General features: G+C 40.5%; 1 protein-coding gene across 4 annotated transcripts in view; it reads right to left on the bottom strand.

Annotated features, from left to right (window-relative positions):
• The window catches only part of AKT1 (AKT serine/threonine kinase 1), a 74,830-nt gene that overhangs the window by 18,268 nt on the left and 35,413 nt on the right, over positions 1-21,149 (bottom strand). For all 4 annotated transcript variants that reach the window (XM_056347437.1, XM_056347438.1, XM_056347436.1 and 1 more), the window contains 8 exons: positions 16,995-17,123; positions 10,294-10,405; positions 7,353-7,500; positions 5,430-5,561; positions 5,200-5,265; positions 3,434-3,502; positions 2,588-2,713; positions 1,184-1,312 (listed from right to left, as the gene is read on the bottom strand). In XM_056347437.1, coding sequence (XP_056203412.1) covers positions 1,184-1,312; positions 2,588-2,713; positions 3,434-3,502; positions 5,200-5,265; positions 5,430-5,561; positions 7,353-7,500; positions 10,294-10,405; positions 16,995-17,123 — 911 coding nt within the window. The remainder of the gene's footprint in view (positions 1-1,183; positions 1,313-2,587; positions 2,714-3,433; positions 3,503-5,199; positions 5,266-5,429; positions 5,562-7,352; positions 7,501-10,293; positions 10,406-16,994; positions 17,124-21,149) is intronic.

Raw genomic sequence — 21,149 nt, 5'->3', positions numbered from 1 at the left:
GATCAGCAAAGACATCAGCTCTCATTACAAATATTCCTCCTCCACTTTGGTTTTCCATACTTTGTACTTCTGCATACTTCAACTCGAGAAAGGTTTGCAATCCCCAAGCCTCTCATCCCAAAGAAAGGCTACATCCTGGCTGTGCCAACAATACATAATCTGCCAGCAGCCCAAGACTTGCTTCTGCCTGTGCTCTGAGCTAGATGGAAGCCTCAACACCACGGGTAGCAAAGCACCCACTGCAAGGCAACCAGCCCTTCTGCGAGACACACCGCATTAGCTCAGGCTCCGTGCCCTACTAATACCGTGAGTCTGCTTCCAGACAGCTCAGAGTGTGGGCAGAGAAAACTAGCGTCTGCCTGCAAAATACCATGTATACATATATCCTCTATCACACAACTTCACTTTTGATCTGCCCGTAACTAACTCACAGCTATAACACCACCTGCGTTGCACAACTTTTAGGATTATTTCCAGGATGAAAGCTGCCAGCTCACATTTGCATTCCACATTAAAAAAAAAAAAAAAAATTAGTACCAAAAAATCCCCCAAACATACACAGTTTGATCAAGAGATTACTGCTTGAATTTATTTCTTCCGAAACTGAAAAGTTCAAATTAACATTGAGAAAACATCTTGTGCTCTTACAGTCACAAAACAGTCAGCACTTTTAATGCATACCATTCTAAACGCTGCAGAAAAAGCTTGGTCTGTCCTCTTTCTGAAAACATGGCCTTATACTATCCTCAAAGAGTAAAAGAATTGGACAATACTTTTACATCTTAAGCAAAGTCCTGTTGATAGCTTTCAAACAGGCCAACACACAGCAAACAAACTGCAAAAGAAGCATCAATTCATCATGTAATATTTGAAGTTATTTAGAAGTCCGGGTTTTTTAATTAGATTTCTGACACAAGCAGCAAGCACTGTTCCAGTAAAATGTAAATATTGCCTGAAGTGGAAGGAAAATACTACCCTGCCCAAAAATTATTACATATTGTTATGCTGAAGATAAGTCCCAGAACATGATGAATAAAAGATTCTCAGTATGTGTTTTGACATAGCAGTAGTTACTGCATGAACACATTACGGCACAGGAATTTTTCTTTACTTTAGCATCCATGCTGGTATCATGGATGGCATTTGAGAAGATAATTTAGTACAACAGCCAACATAGGTGTACCTCTGGTGCAAGATACTCTGGAGTGCCACAGAAAGTCTTCATTGTTGCTCCATCCTTGATACCTTCTTTACATAGTCCAAAGTCTGTTATTTTTATGTGTCCATCTTTATCCAGCATAAGATTTTCCAACTGAGAAGAAAATCCAAATGAAAGACATTACTATGTATAACATACATGGCTCCTGAGCAAGCCAATGAAAGATAATTTCTGCAGATCAGTTTTCAACCTCATTCTCACTGGGGTCAGAACCATAGTACCTGCCAAAGCAGGTATGATGTAAATATACATTTGTGTCACTTTCCTCGGTTCTTTAGGGAACCTTACGTAACTGATTTGCAGTCTTTTGAGTAACTGATCATATATACAAAAACAACGCAGTATGCAGGCATTGTATTTATGCTTCTGCAATATTATCACAAGCAGAACACCTGTTTTTTTAAAAGTATATGAAGTATTCCCCTTCTTCATACAGCTCCATCCCTACTTTTACTCTACGTGATTTTATGAAGTATCCTATACCAGCAAATGATAGCAAATGAAACAAAAATCAAATGCAAGGGAGGCTAAAGAACCATTTCCAAAGAGACTCTTCACATGAGAATCACTTTATACATTTACTCAGCACGTGGCATTCATCCTAGCATATGCCACTAATTTTTGAGAAAGTCATCCAGATTTCAGGGCAGAGTTTCCACTGTGTATGAAATAAAGCAGTCGTTCAAAGAAATCATGGTGATATGGGAGACCAAATCCCAGCAGAAATCCCAGAATGACTATGACATAGCCTGAAAACGTTACATGAACTACCAGTATCCCCTCATCCTCTCCTGCAAACACGTGGGGGTGGGGGTGTGTGGAAAGCTATTGTTGTATTTTCCTTAAGAACTTCCCAAGCTGGTTTGCAGATTTCTTGTCTGACTGGGGTTTTTTTTTTTTCCCTTCTGTGCTCACCAAACAAATCAGCAACTTCAAGCTTACCCGATTTTCTAACTGCAAGCAGGTACTATGAAGAGAGTGCTGTGCAGCACGTTGCAAGGAAGCACAACAGCCACGCAGTACGAATATGCAGCTATCTGCTAAGGCCTGGCTTGAAGAGCCCAGGATTATGTTCCGCCACACAGAAGAGCCAGCAAGGTTTCTCTTGGAACATAAGCAGGCGAGTGAAAATGAAACCCAAGAAGCTCGGTACCCCTTCATATTCTCTTAAACGCTGCCAGGGTCCTGATAACTGCACTGTACAACCTCTTAGACTATACAAGTGTTCAGCCATCCAACAGCTGCAATAACTGTTACGTAAAAGTTCAGTCAGGAAAGGTTTTCTAATAGTTCAGGCTCATTTGCTTTTGTGACTAACAACCAAAAAGACCAAACCCCCAAAGCCTATGAAATTACTGTTCTACATACCTTCAAATCTCTGTAAACCACATTCTTCTCTGAATGCAGGTAATCCAGTGCTGAAACGATCTCAGCTCCATAAAACCGAGCCCGGTCTTCAGAAAAGACACGCTCTCTTGACAGATGGAAAAACAACTACAAGAACAACAATTTGTTACCCTTAGACTGCACACGTTTCTGAGTTGTCTCGCACTTTGCAGGCCATGCTGCTTGGAATGTGGTAGTACCCGAGAGAAACCCCCTTCCCATCCTCACCCAGCTGGGTTCCCAAATGCGTTAAAAAGCATCATACATTAAACAAACAATTATATTTCATATTCACAGACGCACACTGATAACTAGTCTATGTGCTGCACATTCCTGTATGTACAGAAAATGACAAAAATTCATTTTGATTGAACTACATTTACACATTAAAACTACAGCTTAATCCATGATTTAGAGACTTGTTAATGTTCCAGCTTCCCCTTCTTGACTGTCTAACAGTAGCTTGCTATTTCTGGTTCTCCCTCCAAAGTAACAAGCGCTGACAGTATTCATTAAAAAGTGTTAAAAGTTGTCCAAAGAGCAACTAGGAAGCAGCCTTGCCTTCTTGAATTACTAGATGTCAGATTACAACATTACTGTCACGTAAAATATGAAGCTACACCCAAAACCTCTATTTTCTAAAAATGGAGTTAAGAAAATTAAGAGTCTTAATTCTTAGTATTAGTTAAACCTGCAAACAGCTGTTTAACTGGGACAACTTGGATTAACTGGAATTGCAAACATGGACCTCAGCTAAATAACATCAAGCAGAATTAGTAGTAGTAAAGGAAAATCCTGAAGTATTAAACATTTTTACGTTTCCCTTACCTCCCCTCCATTAGCATACTCCATAACAAAACACAAGCGATCATGTGTCTGAAAGGAATACTTTAAAGCCTGAAACAGATTCAAACCAAAACTTAGAAGACAGGTCACACCAACAGTTATAAAAGCATTTTAATAGATTTTCAGAAATGTAGACAGAGATGAGATTTTCTATTTTAATGGACTTTTTGTCCTCGGATCTTATATAATACTTACACTTCCCTGTTGCAGCTGAGAACTGATCCACCACCAGCTTATTTCATTAAATAAACTGAATAAAACGTTAAAACATTCCCTTGCAGAAGCAATCAGCAATGCCTATCTATAATGCTGTGAGACAAAGCCCTGGCTCGTTAGCAGCGATACAAAACGTCCCAGTAGCAGCTCTGAAGCTTCCTCCCCAGGCCACAAGCTCCCACAGTTTCACCTCACAGACAAGGGGCCACAACCAAACGCCAGAGCTCAAGGTTTTACTGTCCTGGCTACAAGCCCTCTTACATGAAACACATGTATTTAGACACACCAGCCTTCTGCTCTCTGCCCTGCTGCCTGCAACTGCTCCCTGTTGACAACCTGCCAGAGGATTGAGCAATGCTGTCAATACCAATTTGTGAGCAATTCACAAAAACAGACCAGACAGAGGGTGTGATGGAGCGTCACAAGGTGCCTTTGTACAGTGCTGTCACATGTGCTCCTGTGGCAAGAGTAACATCAACTTGTTTGTCAGAGTCTTAAGTTTTTTGGTCATAACCTAGTCTTGTAGCTGACCTCTCAAGACAGCCCTTGTTTTGGATATTTGGGTTTATGAAAGAAAATCAGAGAAAAGAAAACTCCACATACGGTATCATTGTCTTCATTACTAGAGAGGGCGTTTTTAAACCAGTCATATTTTTGCAGAGAAAGGGAGGATCAGGTATTAAGACATGCCAACAAACATTTCCTGATTATACCCAATACAGCCAATATTTACTTCCAGAGGCCACGCTTAAAAGGTCTAAATTCCAGCTAAGCCCTTGTGTACCTGGACAAAGGAAACAACCAGGATCCTACACTGGTCTCTTAGAGGGCTTAAGCAGCTGGAAACAATTCAGACCCAACTTGTAACAAATACTAGAAACAATCTTGAGGTGGAACTTAGGTATCTGAACTCAACCCAGGGAAATGCTGGCGTTGGAGGACTAAACTGAGAATATGGTTTGATTTTACAGCTGTGCCAATCCAAAAGGAAAGCAGCAGATAAAGCATGGTCTTGCTCTTTCCTGTCCCATCCCACATGCTCCCACCACTATCCTTTGGCTGGCATTACCAGTGCTCTGACTCCATAGCAAGCTGCTTCTGGGAGCTTAAAAAAACCCAACAAATAAAAGGCAAAATTAAAGGGTTTTTTCCCCCCACTGTATATCTTCCTAAATTTGTTTGTCACAAGATCAGGATCACCCTGATCTCTGCTACAGAGAAGAGACCAAGCATCTGGAGGACAAGGAAAGCAGATATTTCTCCCGGACATAGAAGCCATTAAACACGGGAGCCAGCAAGTCAAACCACACCCTGAAATGCTGTCTTTAAGAGGCACTGAGGACCTGCTCTGCAAGAATCAGAAGGCTTGAAAAAGCATTTTAATTTATGCTACCCAAAAATGGAAAGGTACAAAAATACACAGCTGCTCTGAAAACACAGATCTCAGATGTATTCTACAAATAAATAGAAAAAATAAGGAAAGCCTTGGTTGTCACGATGTCAAGTTACACTCAAGAGGATGAAATGCTTACCGTTAAGAATGGGTGCCGCGAGTTCTGTAAAACCCGGTTTTCTGTCAGCGTGTGCGCTACTTCATCCTGCAACACAAGCAGAAGGAGATCAGCAAAGCGATTCCCCAAATCAGGGGTTCATTTCAAACACTAACAGCGCAATTTTCTACAAGTACTCAGAGAATCCTTGGTATGACTTTCCCGAAGGCTGTATCAAGGATGAACTACATTCCCGTTTCCCATCTACTCACCTTTGCTACAATAACTTCCTTCTTCAGAATTTTCATAGCATAATACCGTCCAGTTGCTTTTTCTTTAACTAAAATGACCTTTCCAAAAGTGCCTTTTCCCAGTAGTTTAAGGTATTCAAACTCATTCATGGTCTGTTAAAGATACAAATAAACAAGAACTGAATGACATGAACCAACAAGAAGTACATTATTCTCAGACTAGAACTTCTCATTCACATGAGAATGCTTTGCATATATTGCGTATGTGAGGTTTTTAATCCTTTTGCTTAGTAGAATTCAGGAGCAGAAGTGATTCTTCCACAAAAATGAGTACCAGTGCACTCCCAAAGATAATTGACAAAACTATTTAGGGAAAACCGTAAGCTTTCAATTAAGAGAACACTCTCACATGACTCAACACTCAACTGTGCAAGTACCACTCAACATATGATTATTCCATAGACATTTTGACCACTTTGTCAGTGCAGACTTTTAGTAAAAGTCACACGTTGCTCTAATTCCAGAGATTAAACCCATTCTTTTATTCTGATGTTCCCCACCGCTCTAGGGGACCAGCTTTCTTGTGCTTCATTGAACAGCACCAAAACTCACAGAAAAAAACCCGCCTCACAGATTAGCCATTCACTCGTATTTGTCTCACCACTAGAAAAAATGCTGGGGGAGATCAGAATCTGTTGCAGGCTGAGGATAGTCTCCGTACTGTCACACCAATGACCACTGCCAACACAGCAACAGTGAGACTTACGCAGCCAAAGGTTACTGCAGCCTCAGGCAGAAAAAAAACTTAAGATGCTCCCAACAGCAAAGTTCCTCCATATTCTTTCCCAAAGCTGGATGAGGAGACTTTCTGATCATTATTCCAATACTGTTGAATCCAGAACCCCAGTAATCATTTTGCTTATCCTCACTAACATGCCCAGAGACAGTCACTGTCTCAGAAGAACGTGTATATTTGACCAACAAGTTGGTTCTTGCATTTCTATGAAGAGCTGCACAGTAAGAATGGTAATCTCTTCAGTCAAGGACACAGAAGTCTAATGGCAGCTACAATTGCTGCTCCTGTGACACAAGAGTGACACACATACTTAGTGATGACGCTGGTGGATGGATATCTTTTTTCTTTAAAAACTTCATCCGTTTTCCCAAAACTGAAACAAACTTATGAAAGTAAGTGGGGATGATGATGGTGAGGTAAGGACACAAAGAAGTGCCTTGGTACAATCCGCCGACATAGCACTCACGTGGGAGAAGGTTCTATCAATTCTTTCTTACAAGAGTGGGTGGAAATGGTTCAGGCAATGGAAACCTAACAGAAGACCACAAGGGGGTAGAAAGAAGTTAAGGGATGTTGAAGACAGATAGCTAAAAGGGGTCTACAGGGCAAAGATCTCCCCTGGCACATACTCCTTTCAAGGAAAGCCATTGCTGAGCTGTCCCTGTGCATTCAGGCAATGCTGTGCTTGATGCAAAAACCCAAGCTCTAGGAACACTATGGACACACACTGCAGCATCTGTCTGGGAGTTAGCCTAAACCCTTAATCCAGAGCAATTAAATCCACTAGACCCACCCTAAATCCCGCAAATCCACTGGAATATCTTTGCACCAACCTGCAAAAGTTTACACCATCACATGGTCCAGCAGGAGCTATGATTTCAGGCCCTGTACCACAGGAAAATAGGCAAACCAAATCCAGACCTGAGCTGGCCTTTAAAGGCCACCCAGTGACGACATCTGAACTCAGAACTCCAGTGGACCCAGACAGGCTTTGCCTGGTACTTGCTAAGATCAGATAATGGTTTTCTCCAGAAGCAGCATCCACAACCATGTAATTGTTATGGGAACAGGTATGTCTTGATGGCTATTCCTTGTCTACATTCAAGAAGACCTAGAGAATACTGTTATTCCTGGCTCTGCTCACTTACCACTTTGTGTTTTGGCTTTGTCATAGAAACTTCCATTTCTTCAGCACCTGAATTATCACTGGGAGAGCCGGATCTAAAATCCATCATCTCTTCCTCTTGTTTCTTGAGACTGTCTGCTACTGTTTGGATGGCTTTTGTCCATTCTTCCCTGGCAATATATAATCAAAGACATTTGTTACTTGTGACGTTAGATTACTGTCTGCCATGGCAAGGGTCACAAAGGAATACAGAGCAACTAACGTTCTCTGATGATGAATCAATGCAACATACAAAGAATCATGTGCATTTCCAAGCTCTGTAAAAATGCATTTTAAGAGCACGTTTAACATGAACCTTTATAAATCATACTAAAAACAAGAAACAACTGAAGTTCTCCCAGTCTGGATACAATACAAGGCTTTTCTGAGAACAGAATTTCTAACAGGCATTCAATCAGCGGCTACAGATATGACCTGGTAATAGAGATTTACATAACAAAAACAGGTTGCCAAAACCAAAAAGCAAAAGGTTCCCATGCAACACAAAGCAATTAAACACAGCTTCTCCACTTCTGTGGCACACTGAAACAAACATATCTAACTGCTGGGGTCACCGTGCCACCTCTTTGCACACATATCCTGAATTTTAATGGCAAGGGGTATTCTAGAAGAAAGTATTAAAGCCCAGGACAGTCAAGTTATTCCTCTATTCTGAAGATGATGACAGAAGTACAGCAATTCCTGTGTATAGTTTAGCAGAATGTCAGCAAAAGCAGTGACATTTTATCTTAGGCACAGGCACAGGTCTTGGTCATAATAAAAGTTTCCGCAGCTGTTTCAAGCAATGGGTGCTCTAATACTGACCCCTTCGACATCCATGGAGACCACTTCCACTCCAGTGTTCTTTGGGAAATTTCACACCTTTGGAAACTACTGAAGTGAAAGTTCTTGGCGTTCACTTCATTTCACTGCAAATTTATTGAACATAAAGCACACAGCTCGTAAGGTTTTACAAGGTTTTGGGACAGGCTTTAAGGCATAGAGGGGCTGAAGACATATTCAGTGGGCTATGTGAATTTACCATGGTTTACTACCTTTGCATCCATAGGGAAAAGGACATAGTGTTTAATTCATATTTTCCGGGCACTGGCTAAACTCTTCTCCCAAAAACAGTGCAGGTAAAACTTTGCTACTGCGGCAGAAACAGAAGTAGCCAATACTGAACAACTCTACAATCTGCAGTGAAGCCATACCATCCTTAGCAATGTAAAACATTTCACTGGTTCTGTGACGTTATTAAAAAAAATCTGAAATATCATATCTGAACATGTGAATTTCAGTTTGTGATGGACGGAAGAAGCAGATCACCCCAGAGGAAGCAAAGTCCATGCAAAAAGGTACCCAATGTAATATTCTAATGAAAACTGCACCAATGACACATAAGGTCTTTCCCACCCTGTACATTTTTTATCTGTGATTTTGTCTGAACATGCACTATCCAGCCCTGTCTGGGGCAGCAAGGTAATGCTAAACATTCTGAACATTCCCCCTATACTCCCAGCACAGACTACTTCATTCACCATCACAAACACATTCCTTTACTTACTGGTAATTTTTCATATTCAGAGTGATTACAAGAAGAACTTTTTCTTCTATATTTTTATCTCTGTAACTCTCTCAAAAAACAAGTGTTGGTTTTAAAGGCACAGAGAAAGCAAAAGACATTTCACATCTCTTTTAAGATTTGTTACTGACTTGGTTGAGATCTCAGCTCTCCTGGAGTGATTATCTTTGATTTCTGAGAGACCAGCATTTCACCCTCAGCTTTCAAGTCTCAAGCTTACACGACAGAGGTGACTAACACTCTGAGCCCTGAAGTGTTACAAAGCTGACTTAATTGGCTAGGAGGGAACAAAACAAGACTGCAACACAATCTTCCCCCAAGTGGAAATTGTTATTCACTTGCTTTAGGGTCACTGACCAAAAAGTTACTAAAAGAAACAAGGACCGGTTTCTTTTTCTTTGCTTTTAATTCGAGTTCACCTCCTTCTGATCATTCTAATAGAATCAAAAGCAATAAACAGGAACTTCCTTTTAATCAGCGCATGCAAAAGCTGTGCAAGAAAAAAAGCAAAGAATATTAGGCTGAATTCGCTGGTCTTCAAAATAAACATGTACCGGTTTCATATCTAGGGAGGACAATGGTTTTAAAATACCCCTTCCCCTAGGGCAATGGTACTGGAATAATTTAAATTCAGTTCCTGAAGAGCAAGTAAATATTTAAATACTCTGTAGTTGTAGAATAGCTGTGCTGGAAAACTGTTCTCTCAGGAGGTAAGAGATCAATTCTCCAATGATGAGAACACAGGATGCATGCTCTTAGCTTTGTTTCCTAACAGCTGAAACAGAAATCTGCACCTGCAGCAGATAACTATCACCTTTATTATCTAATTTGCATAAAACATTAGCAATCAGCAATGACACAACTAACTTTTTTCCTTTAAAAACAAGGTGTCTAAAAAGACTCTATAAGGTCAGTATTTCAATACAACTCAACTCTGCCTGAATCTCTGTTTCACTGGTGCTCATTCTTCCAGAAACTCCCAGGTCAGAAACCCTTCATTTCACATACCACAACATTTCCAGTGAGAAATGAACCTTAAGTTTCCAGAAATAACTACCTGTGTGCTGGCGCACACCTGCATCTGTCTGCTTTGGATACCCAACGTAACAACACTTCATTTACAAATACTACTCGAAATCCACTCCCTGAAACCCCATTTATGGTACCTTTTATACTGGAATGCTCTGAAACTGAGACGCTCAAAAAATATTTGTTGCTTTTCAGTCTAGACGTACATCATCTGATAAATAAGAGCTTCAGCAAAGGACTCGCTATTAATGCTGAACACTTGCATCTGCTTTTGCAAGTAGTTTATGTATTAAATATGAATGAAACATACCGCTCCTCTGGAGTCTCCACATGAAATGTTCTTTCAATTACTGTGGTCCACTGGAGGCATCTAATGATAAATGTGTTTGGTTTAGGTCGTTCTGTCTTCATCAGCTGGCACTCTACCACAATCAAGGAAGAAAGAGTCATGGTACATAAGCAGGTTTAAATAATCATTTGTCTTTATTCTTATCTAGCAAACTGTTGCAATTAATCAGCCATAGAAATCTCTGTAAGTACTTCTTCAGGAGACTTGAGACAATTTACTGTGTTGATGAAACCAATAAATAGCTTGGGAGATAGTCATCTAAGCAGCACCGAAATCAAATTCTGCTTAGAAAGGCTCCACATTTGGTCTGCCCATAGAGGTAAGGAGAAACATGATGTGATGACACAGAAGCCATTCAGACTCAGGTCCTACACTCCAAAGGTCATCCAGAGCACGGCACACAGACTAAGTCAGCTGATAATGCAGCAATTACACCCACTGAAATTAAAGTCAAACCCCCACATTCCCTCCCTTTGACTTTCCCGACATAAAACCCTGTCCTTGGCTTTCAAGGAGTTGGTAGAGAGTGTGTTTGGCCTTTTGCAGCAATCAGACGATCATCAGACTCAGCATTTCCAGTCCTCAAACACTAGAGGGAACATCAAACTGCACAGGCACCCCCAGAAAAGACCCCGTCGAAACGCCTTCGGGACAGTGGCTGGATGCTCCAGGACAGGCAGCCAACAGCTTCCATCATTGCCAGGAATTAAACACAACCTAAACAGGCTACAGAAGTACGGCTGCATGCAAAACCGCCGCTTCCTTCATAAAAATGCTCTCTCTCGAGCTATGAATTTCTATTTTTTATTTTAAAATCACACCTACTATTTAAAACTTCGTAAGATGTTATGAGTGTTTATCCTTCAGATTTGGGCCTGAAAATGCCCCTTATTAAAGGTACACTAGCTATACTAAAAAAGAGGATCTGAAAAACAAAAGAAAATCAATGAAATAACAAGAGAAGGCAAAACACCACATTTTTCAGATTCATATTACTAGAAAATCTAATGCTAATTAAACAGCTCCTGTTAAAGGAAAGTCAAATTAAGAAACCAAGTGAGCGGGGTGGGGATGGGAAATAATTGGGCTTTTTTTTTTTTCTTTTTACATTAAACTCTTTTCCTTGCTGTTAATGAAACCACAAGCTTGCTTTTATTTGGTCTTCAGGTCCTAAATCAACTACTAAGTAAATAAAAAGGCGCTATGAAGACAAGAAGAAATGTTTGCTTACTGCTAGCTATGAACATCCTCCACCATCAGCAATGCGCAATTTGAGGACAGAATCTGGCCAAAATAACAGTGCATGTTACTAAGGCTACACTGGTATCGTTAGGTTAATTTTATTATTGTGAAAATTCAGAATGCTCAGTTTTAAATTCAAGATCTTAATTAGCACCAAGATAAAATATTTACCACCAATGTTTTTGGGTGCTGTATTTTTGACAATATATTTCATGCCTCATTTGTTACTGGAATTATAAGCTTTTCAATGAGTAACTTTGCATTTTTCATGACGAGAAAATCTAATTTTTCTTTACTAGCACACTGAGGTTATACTGCATCCTACTAAAGCACTGCAATTAGATAAAAGAAAGTTTATTAATGAGTCATGAAAAGGTTTTAGTGTGATGAACGGCACTCCTTCATTCACCAAGATTAAAGAACTTCCACACAGCGACGCAGCCGTGCTTGCCATATTTAGCCTTCCAGCCACCTCCATCCTCTTCTGCAGAATGGCAGTGAAAGCCGAACATAACTGCACAAGCTGGGGCAGCCCAGTAAGCCCAGTTCTGGTAAACTCAGCTCGAAAGATCACATTCCTGATCGCTCACCTTAGCTCAGCTGCTCTTTTTTTTGTTTGTTTGTTTGTTCTGCCTCCCATTTTTGTCTGCTTAATGTCGTTCAATTAAGGCTGGGGTTGTCCTCTATGAGCCTGCACAACACAGCCCTAACAGAACCCAATTTTCTTCTTCAGCCAAATTCAGTATATTTCTAGGATCATGCTAATCCAGAACTGTTCTGCTATACTAATCCAGAAGTGCAACATTACAAAGAAATAAACTGAGAGGTTTTGCTTATTATTTTAAAACAGACCTTAGATTCACATTTAGTGTCTCAGATTAAGCATTCTGAAGTAGCAGCACAGTATTTAAACTAGCCATGAACCCTACATTTTAACCATTTCATTTCAGCATAATAAACCACACAAGGCATTTTCTGTCATAGAAGGCGACCAATTAAACATCACCACTTTTCCCCTAAATCAGCACTGTCCATTGATATTTGTTAAGCTTGCTGATCCAGCAATCTTTAAGGCATACAGCAAGATGAATAATAGAGATTTGTCAGTTAATAACCACTATAATTCAAGTATGTCACATAGAAGTGTTTTGTTTAGTGAACAATATGCTGTCTAATTACCCTGCTCAATCATAACAGCACATATCAAGAAATACAGAAGGCTTTATTTTTAAATTGCTTTACCAAAGTGCTGTGACACATAGGTTTCAGAAACTTTGAAGCTACCACTTAGTTCTCCCCATATACAACAATCACATGGATTTTATCAGCAAAACGATGAAGCAGCAGATTTTTTCTTTTGAAACCAACTCCATGCTCTTTCCTGTAGTTGGCAAGCTAGAGAAGCACCAAACCTGCCTTCTATAATCAGGTACCACAACATGCACTACTACAGCAGAGCACACAGAGAGATGCTGTATAATGCTAGGTCTGATTCATGGCATGTTTGGGGGTTCTGCTATAAAAACATTCAAACGCGGGCCAAAGGTCACTTACCCGCTTTGAAGACAGTTTTTCCTGTCAAACAGGCCAGTGTAAGTATCCCCCATTTGCAACAAAGTAAGCACTATAAACAGCAGCCTGTTAAAAATGATTTAAATTGCTCTAAAGAACCTCTTGATTCTTTCCTGGCTTTGGTCTTTTAAAGTAAGTAGGACAGAGAAATTGTTCCTAACAGGAATAGACACCAAGGCATTCAAATGTAAATTACCATTTTGTATTTGAAAGACACTTAGTATTATCCCAGTGACTTTCTAAAATGTCACAATATTTGCTTCCCCAGCACTTAAGCTAAAAGGCAGATTACTCACGATGAAAAGTGTCAAACTCTGCTCCCTATATAATGACATCACACTTAAAACAATAATGTCAAGGAAAGTCTTTCCCGTTCCTGCTTTGGTTTCTTTAAGGAAGGCAATGAGGGGGGAAAGACAAAAAAAGAAAAAAAAAAAAAGGAGGTACATCAGACAAGAATAATGATGAACAAATAAAACTTTGGAAAGGGAAACAGGCATATTATGTTGAAGTACTCCTTTTCTGCTAGAACCACCAGACAGATTCACCCCTAAACAGCTCAGCATGGCAAAAAAGAGGAGCTGGGAGCCCTGCGTTACAGACCTGGGCTAAGATGGCCTCTAGTAACAGCAGACAAAAGATCTGTCCGCTAATCTGGCCATCCTGTGCCCTCTGATAAATGCTTGACTGCAGACACGTAGTCCTGTCCCAAAAGGAGCGAGCATATTGTTGATCAATTATGTTTTCAGCTGTAAAACAAAACTACCACAGTCCACCCTCCTTTTTGGCAGTCGGAGAAATAATCCCCTCTTTCTAACAGGAATAGCCTCTCTCTCCATGTGGTTTTTCACAATATACTGCTCTTCTCAGCTATATGGTTTTAAAGGCTTATAACCTAATAGGCAGACATACATGATAATCCGAGATTACAATCGGTATGAAGGCTACTTAACTTGCAGATTCACAACACAGGCTCTATTGGTTATTTATCTGCAGGGTCTAGCAGAACTATTTAGGTACAGGCTTTTTTATTCCTTCTGTCTTGCTAGCATGAACACAAATATGACTCAAAAATCACAGTTAAATGCTCAGGCACCATCTTTCAGAAGTTTTGCTTTGATTTTGGTTTCTGCCTTTGTTTATTTTTTTAAATAAATCACCAACAGGTAACTTCCAAAGAAAATAAACTCCTTCAACATATTATTAAATTTAAAACATAGATATATGGCTATTTTAAATGTAAAGTTAAGTGGAGAAAAAGGTACCTAAAAATATGAGCCTCTCTTTACACACTGGGGGGTCCTAGAAACAAGTTTTCAAGGACATATGATCAAAACCCCTCACAGACTGAAAGGAAAAGGCTAGGGTAGGAGAAAGAAGAGAGTCAAGCGCACAGAAAGCACACTTTATTTATTGCTAATACTTTCCTCATACCTGTTAAGAGAAAGGACAGATCATTAAGTGTTACCTTCTTTCACTGTTTTCTCCTGGACTGAGTGTCTCCTACCTCTCAGGGGTTGACAAAAATCACTCAATATGAATTTTACACTAAAAGTGTAAAAAAACTGTACACTAAAGTCCCCTAGTCATGAAAAAAAGCACCTTTTACTTGCAAAGATAAAAAAGCCTACACTATTTTACAACAGAAGAAGGTAAAGATTTTAATCAGAAACATGGGACCACTTCCAAAGAACAGACTGACAGAGACAGCCTGCCATCTCATTTAAAAAAAAAAAATATCTCTAATTCACCAATTAACAAAAAAGGGCTATTATGATCTCGGGGGGCACAGGAAGGATTAATTTTTACAAAATATTTAAGCTAAATTTCCCCCACCTTTCACTGGCAGAAGGCTTCTACAGGCGCATGAGGCTGTGTTCTGGCCTGAGCCTTCCTCCAGAGGCAGCTGGAGTTCACTCACGCTAACTCAACAATTTAACCCAAATGAAAACACCAGGCAGGCATGTTCAAAGGGAAAACTTGTGGTGCAAAACACATCCAATTGATACAAGCGTGGAGGGCACCCAGAAGGGAACCACACATCAGGTGCTGGCAGCACCGCATGCCAGTGCCTACATGAGAAATTAAATCCTGGTGGGGCAACAGCTGCTTCTGTGAGCCCAAAGCCACAATAATGACTGCTAGCAAGGAGGCCCCCACTCTAATCATTGAGTCCTTCCCCAACCTGCCACTGGTTCACCAGGTAAGAGCCAACACTAGAACATCGTTCCACCCACCACCATCCCCGCAATCCCCCTTCACAGGGGCTACACCTTACTCTGTAAGCATGTGTCACATCTTTTTTGACAATGCTCCAATACCATGGTAACAAACTTGTTTATCTATAAATGCCAAGACCGATGGGCTTAATCTGCCAAAAAAAGCACCATATTCCTGTTGTGAAAACCAATTTAAGTTAACCCATTTTGAAAGGAACTTGCGACTAACAGAAGGCAACGGATACATCTTTTTTTTACTCCTTAGCACGGAGCTGCAGTAAATAATTATGGTAAGTAATGCAGTTAGCAGCAACAGGATGGAAGTGTCCCGCAAAAAGTGCATTTGTTAAAAGCCTCTGGCTACAGACCAAATACTGAATTAATTTATGAATTAATGGCTTTCCGCTGCTTTTCTTTACCTTCTTGATCCATAAGGAGATACCAGTCTAAAGAGGAAAGTATAGTGTCATTACCAAAATGAAAACACTACAACAATCCTCTCTCAAAAACAAGGCAAAAACCCAAAAGCACTCTTGGCATCCTGCACGGAGGCACCAGGCCACAGCATGTCCATTATTTATTCCCAGCATCAGTCAGAACAGGTATATGTTGCTACCAGCAGAAAAAAAATTAACATCTGCATTAACTCCTAGTACTGCCCAGCCCTCTTCTAGGGCCAGGGTGTTCCAAAACAAATCTGTCTGCTTGAAGGTCAACTACAAAGATGAACCCCATATATTTCAAGCTACCCTGTACTGAAGAGGGAAAGCCCCTACCCCTTCTCTCTGCAGAGCTTCACTTCTACTAGTCACCAGGAAGGCAGAACAGATCTGTGTTAATAACAGGTGCCACAATGATCTATTTTTAAGTGGTGGAACGAGATACAGGCAGATCATGAGACAGGAAAGATTAAGAACAGGAGAAAATAAAAGCTGGAAGTATACAGTGAAAGGTTAAAAACATGAGCAAGAAAAGGAAATTATCTTCAGCGTCTTCTATCACATCCTCTGCTGCAGCACCTGAGCAAAGTCGGAAATGTTTGCATAGGACAGAGTGCAGAGGTTAGGAGGTGTTATTATTTCCAAACCCTTTTGCTGGCTCTAACAGAAGAAATATGGTTTTGTGTTCAAAATTAAGAAAAACTGAACGTGTTTCATTAAAACAAGCGCTCACTCTGCATTCTCTTATGCTAACAATCAAGTAACTTTGACCTATGTCAACGCCACTTGACTCCAGATCTGGCAGCAGAACAGAGGCTGAAATGCTTTGGCTGTGCCTACCTGCCAAGTACCGAGACATGCACCTGGCTTACTTTTCACTTTCAAGCAGCTTGCTGAATAGCAGACATACAAAATGTTATCAAATAAACCCATTTTATTCTATAACCAGAAAGAGTAAATTAGTAGAAAACTGGAGGGGGACTGGGGAGGGGGAAAAGCACAGCATCAAACCTGCACATCACAGTCACTCCTGAGAAACACAGCAGGGTTTTATCATCTCAAACACATTTAGTGTTTAGGTACATCGCTCTGGGCAGATTCGAATTTTACTGACGCAGCTTAGTGGTCTTCTGACTGCAAGATGACATCAACGCCCAAACTGGATGAGGGAACAGGTAAAAACACTTACGAGCTACTGAGAAGTTATTTAAAGGTGATTCTCGCTGGTCAACGTCCTGCGGTCGTTCCTTGTAGCCAATGAATGTGCCATCGTTCTTTAAAAGAAAATACCGCGGCCTCCATGTTTTTATGTACTCTCCTGGAAAGAAAGGATGGGCAAAGGGAGAGAACATCAGAAAACACCCCGAAACACTGACTCACCAATAATTTTATTTTTAATATTGAAACTATATGTCATCCTGACATAGCAGCAGTTTTAAGAACATTCTGTTCATTCTAATACAAACAGTGGAAAAATACAGGCACTGAGTCAGATATTGCTAGCGATGTTAACCATAAAAATGGGACTTCATAAAAGGTAAACAGCTACGTTTTGTTCTTCCATCTACTCCGATTTCCATTCAAATTCTGCAACATCTGCCTTAAATGCATTTTAAATTTAAAAAAAAAAATCAGAGCAGATGTCCTATGTATTATTTTTGCTATTGTCATTTTTCATACTGACAAGTGGAGAAATTTTTTTCGTTTACATTTTGCAGCGCAAGTATTTCAAACAACAATGGGTAATTTACTAATTAGTCAACTGCTTTATCAAACCAACAGTCACTTTTAGAACATTAGAAGATAATTCTCTGCTTATGTTACATAACATCATTCACCCCTCTCACAACATCTCAAGCATGAAACACGAGATGATATATCACAATATGAATGGGAAAACACTGGATGATGTATAGCCACCACAAAGAAGAAAACAAACATCCATTCCAAAAGATATTCCACCTTTCTTTGTCAGAGAAAGCATCCCTTGCTTACACCATGCTACTGCTCATCTGAGTAATCTGCACAGGTGATAGTTATGTGTGTTACAGCCACATCCAAAATGTCCAGCAGCAGAATAAAAAGGAAAGAGTTGATCACTGGATTTCCTCAGCTGGGCTTCAGGGAAGGAAGACCAGGGTTCCACCTGGGGCTGTTCTGGGTGACTTTATTAATGTGCCTCAGCTTCCCCCTTGGCTCATTGTTCATGTTGTCACCTTCTCAGGCAGTCTCCCCAGAACCTCAAACAGCTTTATGTGGTGTTACACTCGGCCCCCCAAGTCCTATAAGATCCTGCAGTAATGTTTCTATTCGGCTGAATCACAATAGCCTTACTCAAGGTGCTATTCAAACCAGTCACACTTTTCCAACTCTGCTTACCCCTCCAACTGATTAAAAAAAATACAAAACAACCACCCACCAAAAAGCAAGCGGTCACTACAAAGCACCCGCAGCTGGGCAGAGCTATGCCTTGCTCCCTCCAGTATGGTTTCTTGCTTGTTTGTTCAACATCAGGGAGAGGACAAGGGAGCAGACTAGGAGCCAAGCTTCTTTCTGGTCTGCCACAGCAGGAGCACGCCTGCGCACGGGGTGATGCTGCCCCTGCAGCGGCTGGTACCCAGTGCCCACGGTTTTATCTGCTGGCGAGCTCTTCATACAACCGCTGAGGAGCAGTGAGAAAAAAAAAAAGGCTCCCCAGATTTATTGGCTCTGGCAATCTTCTGCTGCTCTCCTGTTCTCCCAGGCTCTGCTCACACCCTCTCTTCCTGCTGCTCAGCTCTTCTCCGCTGGTTTTTTCTCTCCCAGCAATGTGCACCCTGCCCCAGTAACTCCCCTGCAGCTGCTTTGCCTCTTTCCTCTCCCCGCAGACCTCCTCTCCTTCTGCAGTGCAGTTTCAACCTCCTTCGGGTACCAGCTGTGTCATTTCAGAAGAACTCACACTCATTCAGACTCACACTTTTCTCTCCCACACACAGAAGCACAAGCAACCCCAATGCCCGTGCCACACAGCCATGGGTGCACACAGCCCTAGCTGCTGCTTTCAGCTGTTCAGCACTCATTAGGCTTTTAATTTTCTAATCTAAAGCAAAAAACCAAGTTACTGAACCAGTGGAGAGAGTTGCGCAGAGCTAGCTTGCCAGCAGTCATGTCTGCAGAAAACATCCTTTAGCACTGATGAAACAGGGCGTGAGGCAAGAAAGACAAGAAGAAAAGGAGCACAGACCTTCTCAGCCTTTCTTTTAGAGAAGTCTGTCACAGCTGTGTTACGCTCATCTATAAGGGGTTTACAAAAATGTCACCATCACTTTAGGAATTTCAGAAGTAGCCTATAGCTGTCATGTCTTAACATTTATAATCCAGGCAGTAAATGTAGAAGGTTTTCTTATCATCATCTTTTTAATTCTGACCTTAATTAAAAGCTGAAAACTTTCTGGGATCAGTAGGAGATTGTGAAGCCTTTCACATTTAAATTATCAGTCCAACTCAGCCCGGATCAGTGAGATTACTCCAATCTCATTACTATAACACCACAGATGTGACTACAGGGACAAGACGACACATGGCATGCTCAGCCTAGCTCTTGATGAGAGGTTGGCCAGGTAAGCAGGTCAGGGAGGTGGCTGCCCAGACTATCACAAATTTAGAACGCACTGTTACATACGTGACTCGTTGGTATTTCCTTCTTTTGCATAAAGCACTGCCAGGAGACCTAGGAACCATCACATGTCCCTTACCATACCTGCATTTAGGACTAAATCCAAATTGGATGGGATGAAAAATATCTGAGGAGCAGCAAGACAGAGAGTTTCCATTTCCCTTGCTCCCTTATCTATGCTACATGTCTTCCCCATCGGTATTTGCAGAGGAGACATTTACTTTTTGCAGATTCTGAAATTATTATCTGGTTATTTTCAGTGAAGTATGAATAATTTTACACAAAATTACACTGTCCTGTCACAAGAGACTCTTCCTCTTAGATTAGATGCTTATGTTTGGCTCTCATACTTTCTTACAGCTTTATTCCACCGATCTGTTTCTCTGCTAGAAACACATCATCTAACAGGATTAATCACAGTCTTTAAAATTGTGTATTCCATACATATATAGCATCCTCCTCCACACTCACTCTTTCTTCACTCTATGTGAAAAATCAAGGATTTCATTACTGCCAGGCATTTGGCAAGGACCATTCCACTTGGACCTTCCTTTATTCATTGCTTTAGCTGGTTCTGGTTCCTGATCCACCTTTTTAATTTGCAAATAAGTAACATGATTTCAAACTTTTTCCACATGTCTGGAGCTTAATGAATACTGTACTATTGCAAGCATACATGTTATTAATTATTGCTCTTGCCAAGGACAGTGTGAGGCACACTGCAGCATCTGTGGTATAAAATTTATTATATAACACACTGAGGTTATACTTCAGTACCTTGCAGCAAAGTGGCAAGATGCTGCCTGGTGTATGACTTCCCAACTAGACAATCTGTAAATATAATTTTACATTCAAGCCTGAGCAAACTATTGTTCCTCTACACAAGTTCCAAAACACAGAATCACCAATGCAGTCATCAAGAAGAATACGCAATTTGTACATTTTAAGAAACTAGTTTTTTTTCTGATCAGCTAAAGTGAGAAGGGCTACATTTGTCACAACAGCAAATCTGAGTATTTTAGGTAGACAAGGAGTTTGTCAATACAGACAAAAAATAATTATGTGGAACCGCTGGGACAAAGCTGACTGAAAAACATTAACACCTTTTCCTTCCTCTGATACACTCAGTAAGCTGTCATGCCTGAAGAGTGAACTGAGCTGTTTCAATTTCTGCCCCGTGTTTTTTGTTCCTGTTGCGGTTTTGTTTTTAAGAATCATAAGCAAGAAGTTACTTGAAGTCACTAATATTAGTAGTTATGTAGTCACACTAGAAGGATTGTACCGCGTTCAGTAAATGCAAGCATGTGTGGCAAATTCTATCAGACAACACTAAAAAAACCAACAAAACAAAACAAAAAAAAACTAACCACCATGGAAAAGTGAACAATTTACAAAGCAAAACATTTTTTCCTCTGTGATTCATTGCTTGTGTAATGCCCTGGCAGAGCCTTCTTTGTTTTCAGTAACAGAATGCTAACACTGCAGAGACAGGAAAGCAAAAGCATGGGTTATAAATCCTACATATAAAATCCTGGAACCAAATAGACTCCTCTGTAGCCTGCTAGCTTTATTATTTAAAATCTTTATGTACCATTCTGTTTACTCCAAGCAATTTCCAAATTGCAAAGATTCCCAAACTGTATATATCTGGAAATATCCACTAAGATTGTTATAGACCGATTTCCCTTT

Source organism: Falco biarmicus, chromosome 7 (assembly GCF_023638135.1).
Source record: "Falco biarmicus isolate bFalBia1 chromosome 7, bFalBia1.pri, whole genome shotgun sequence".
NCBI classification, from domain to species: Eukaryota; Metazoa; Chordata; class Aves; order Falconiformes; family Falconidae; genus Falco; species Falco biarmicus.
The sequence above is the reverse complement of the archived record's forward strand: the minus strand, read 5'-3'. Positions and strand labels throughout refer to the sequence as shown.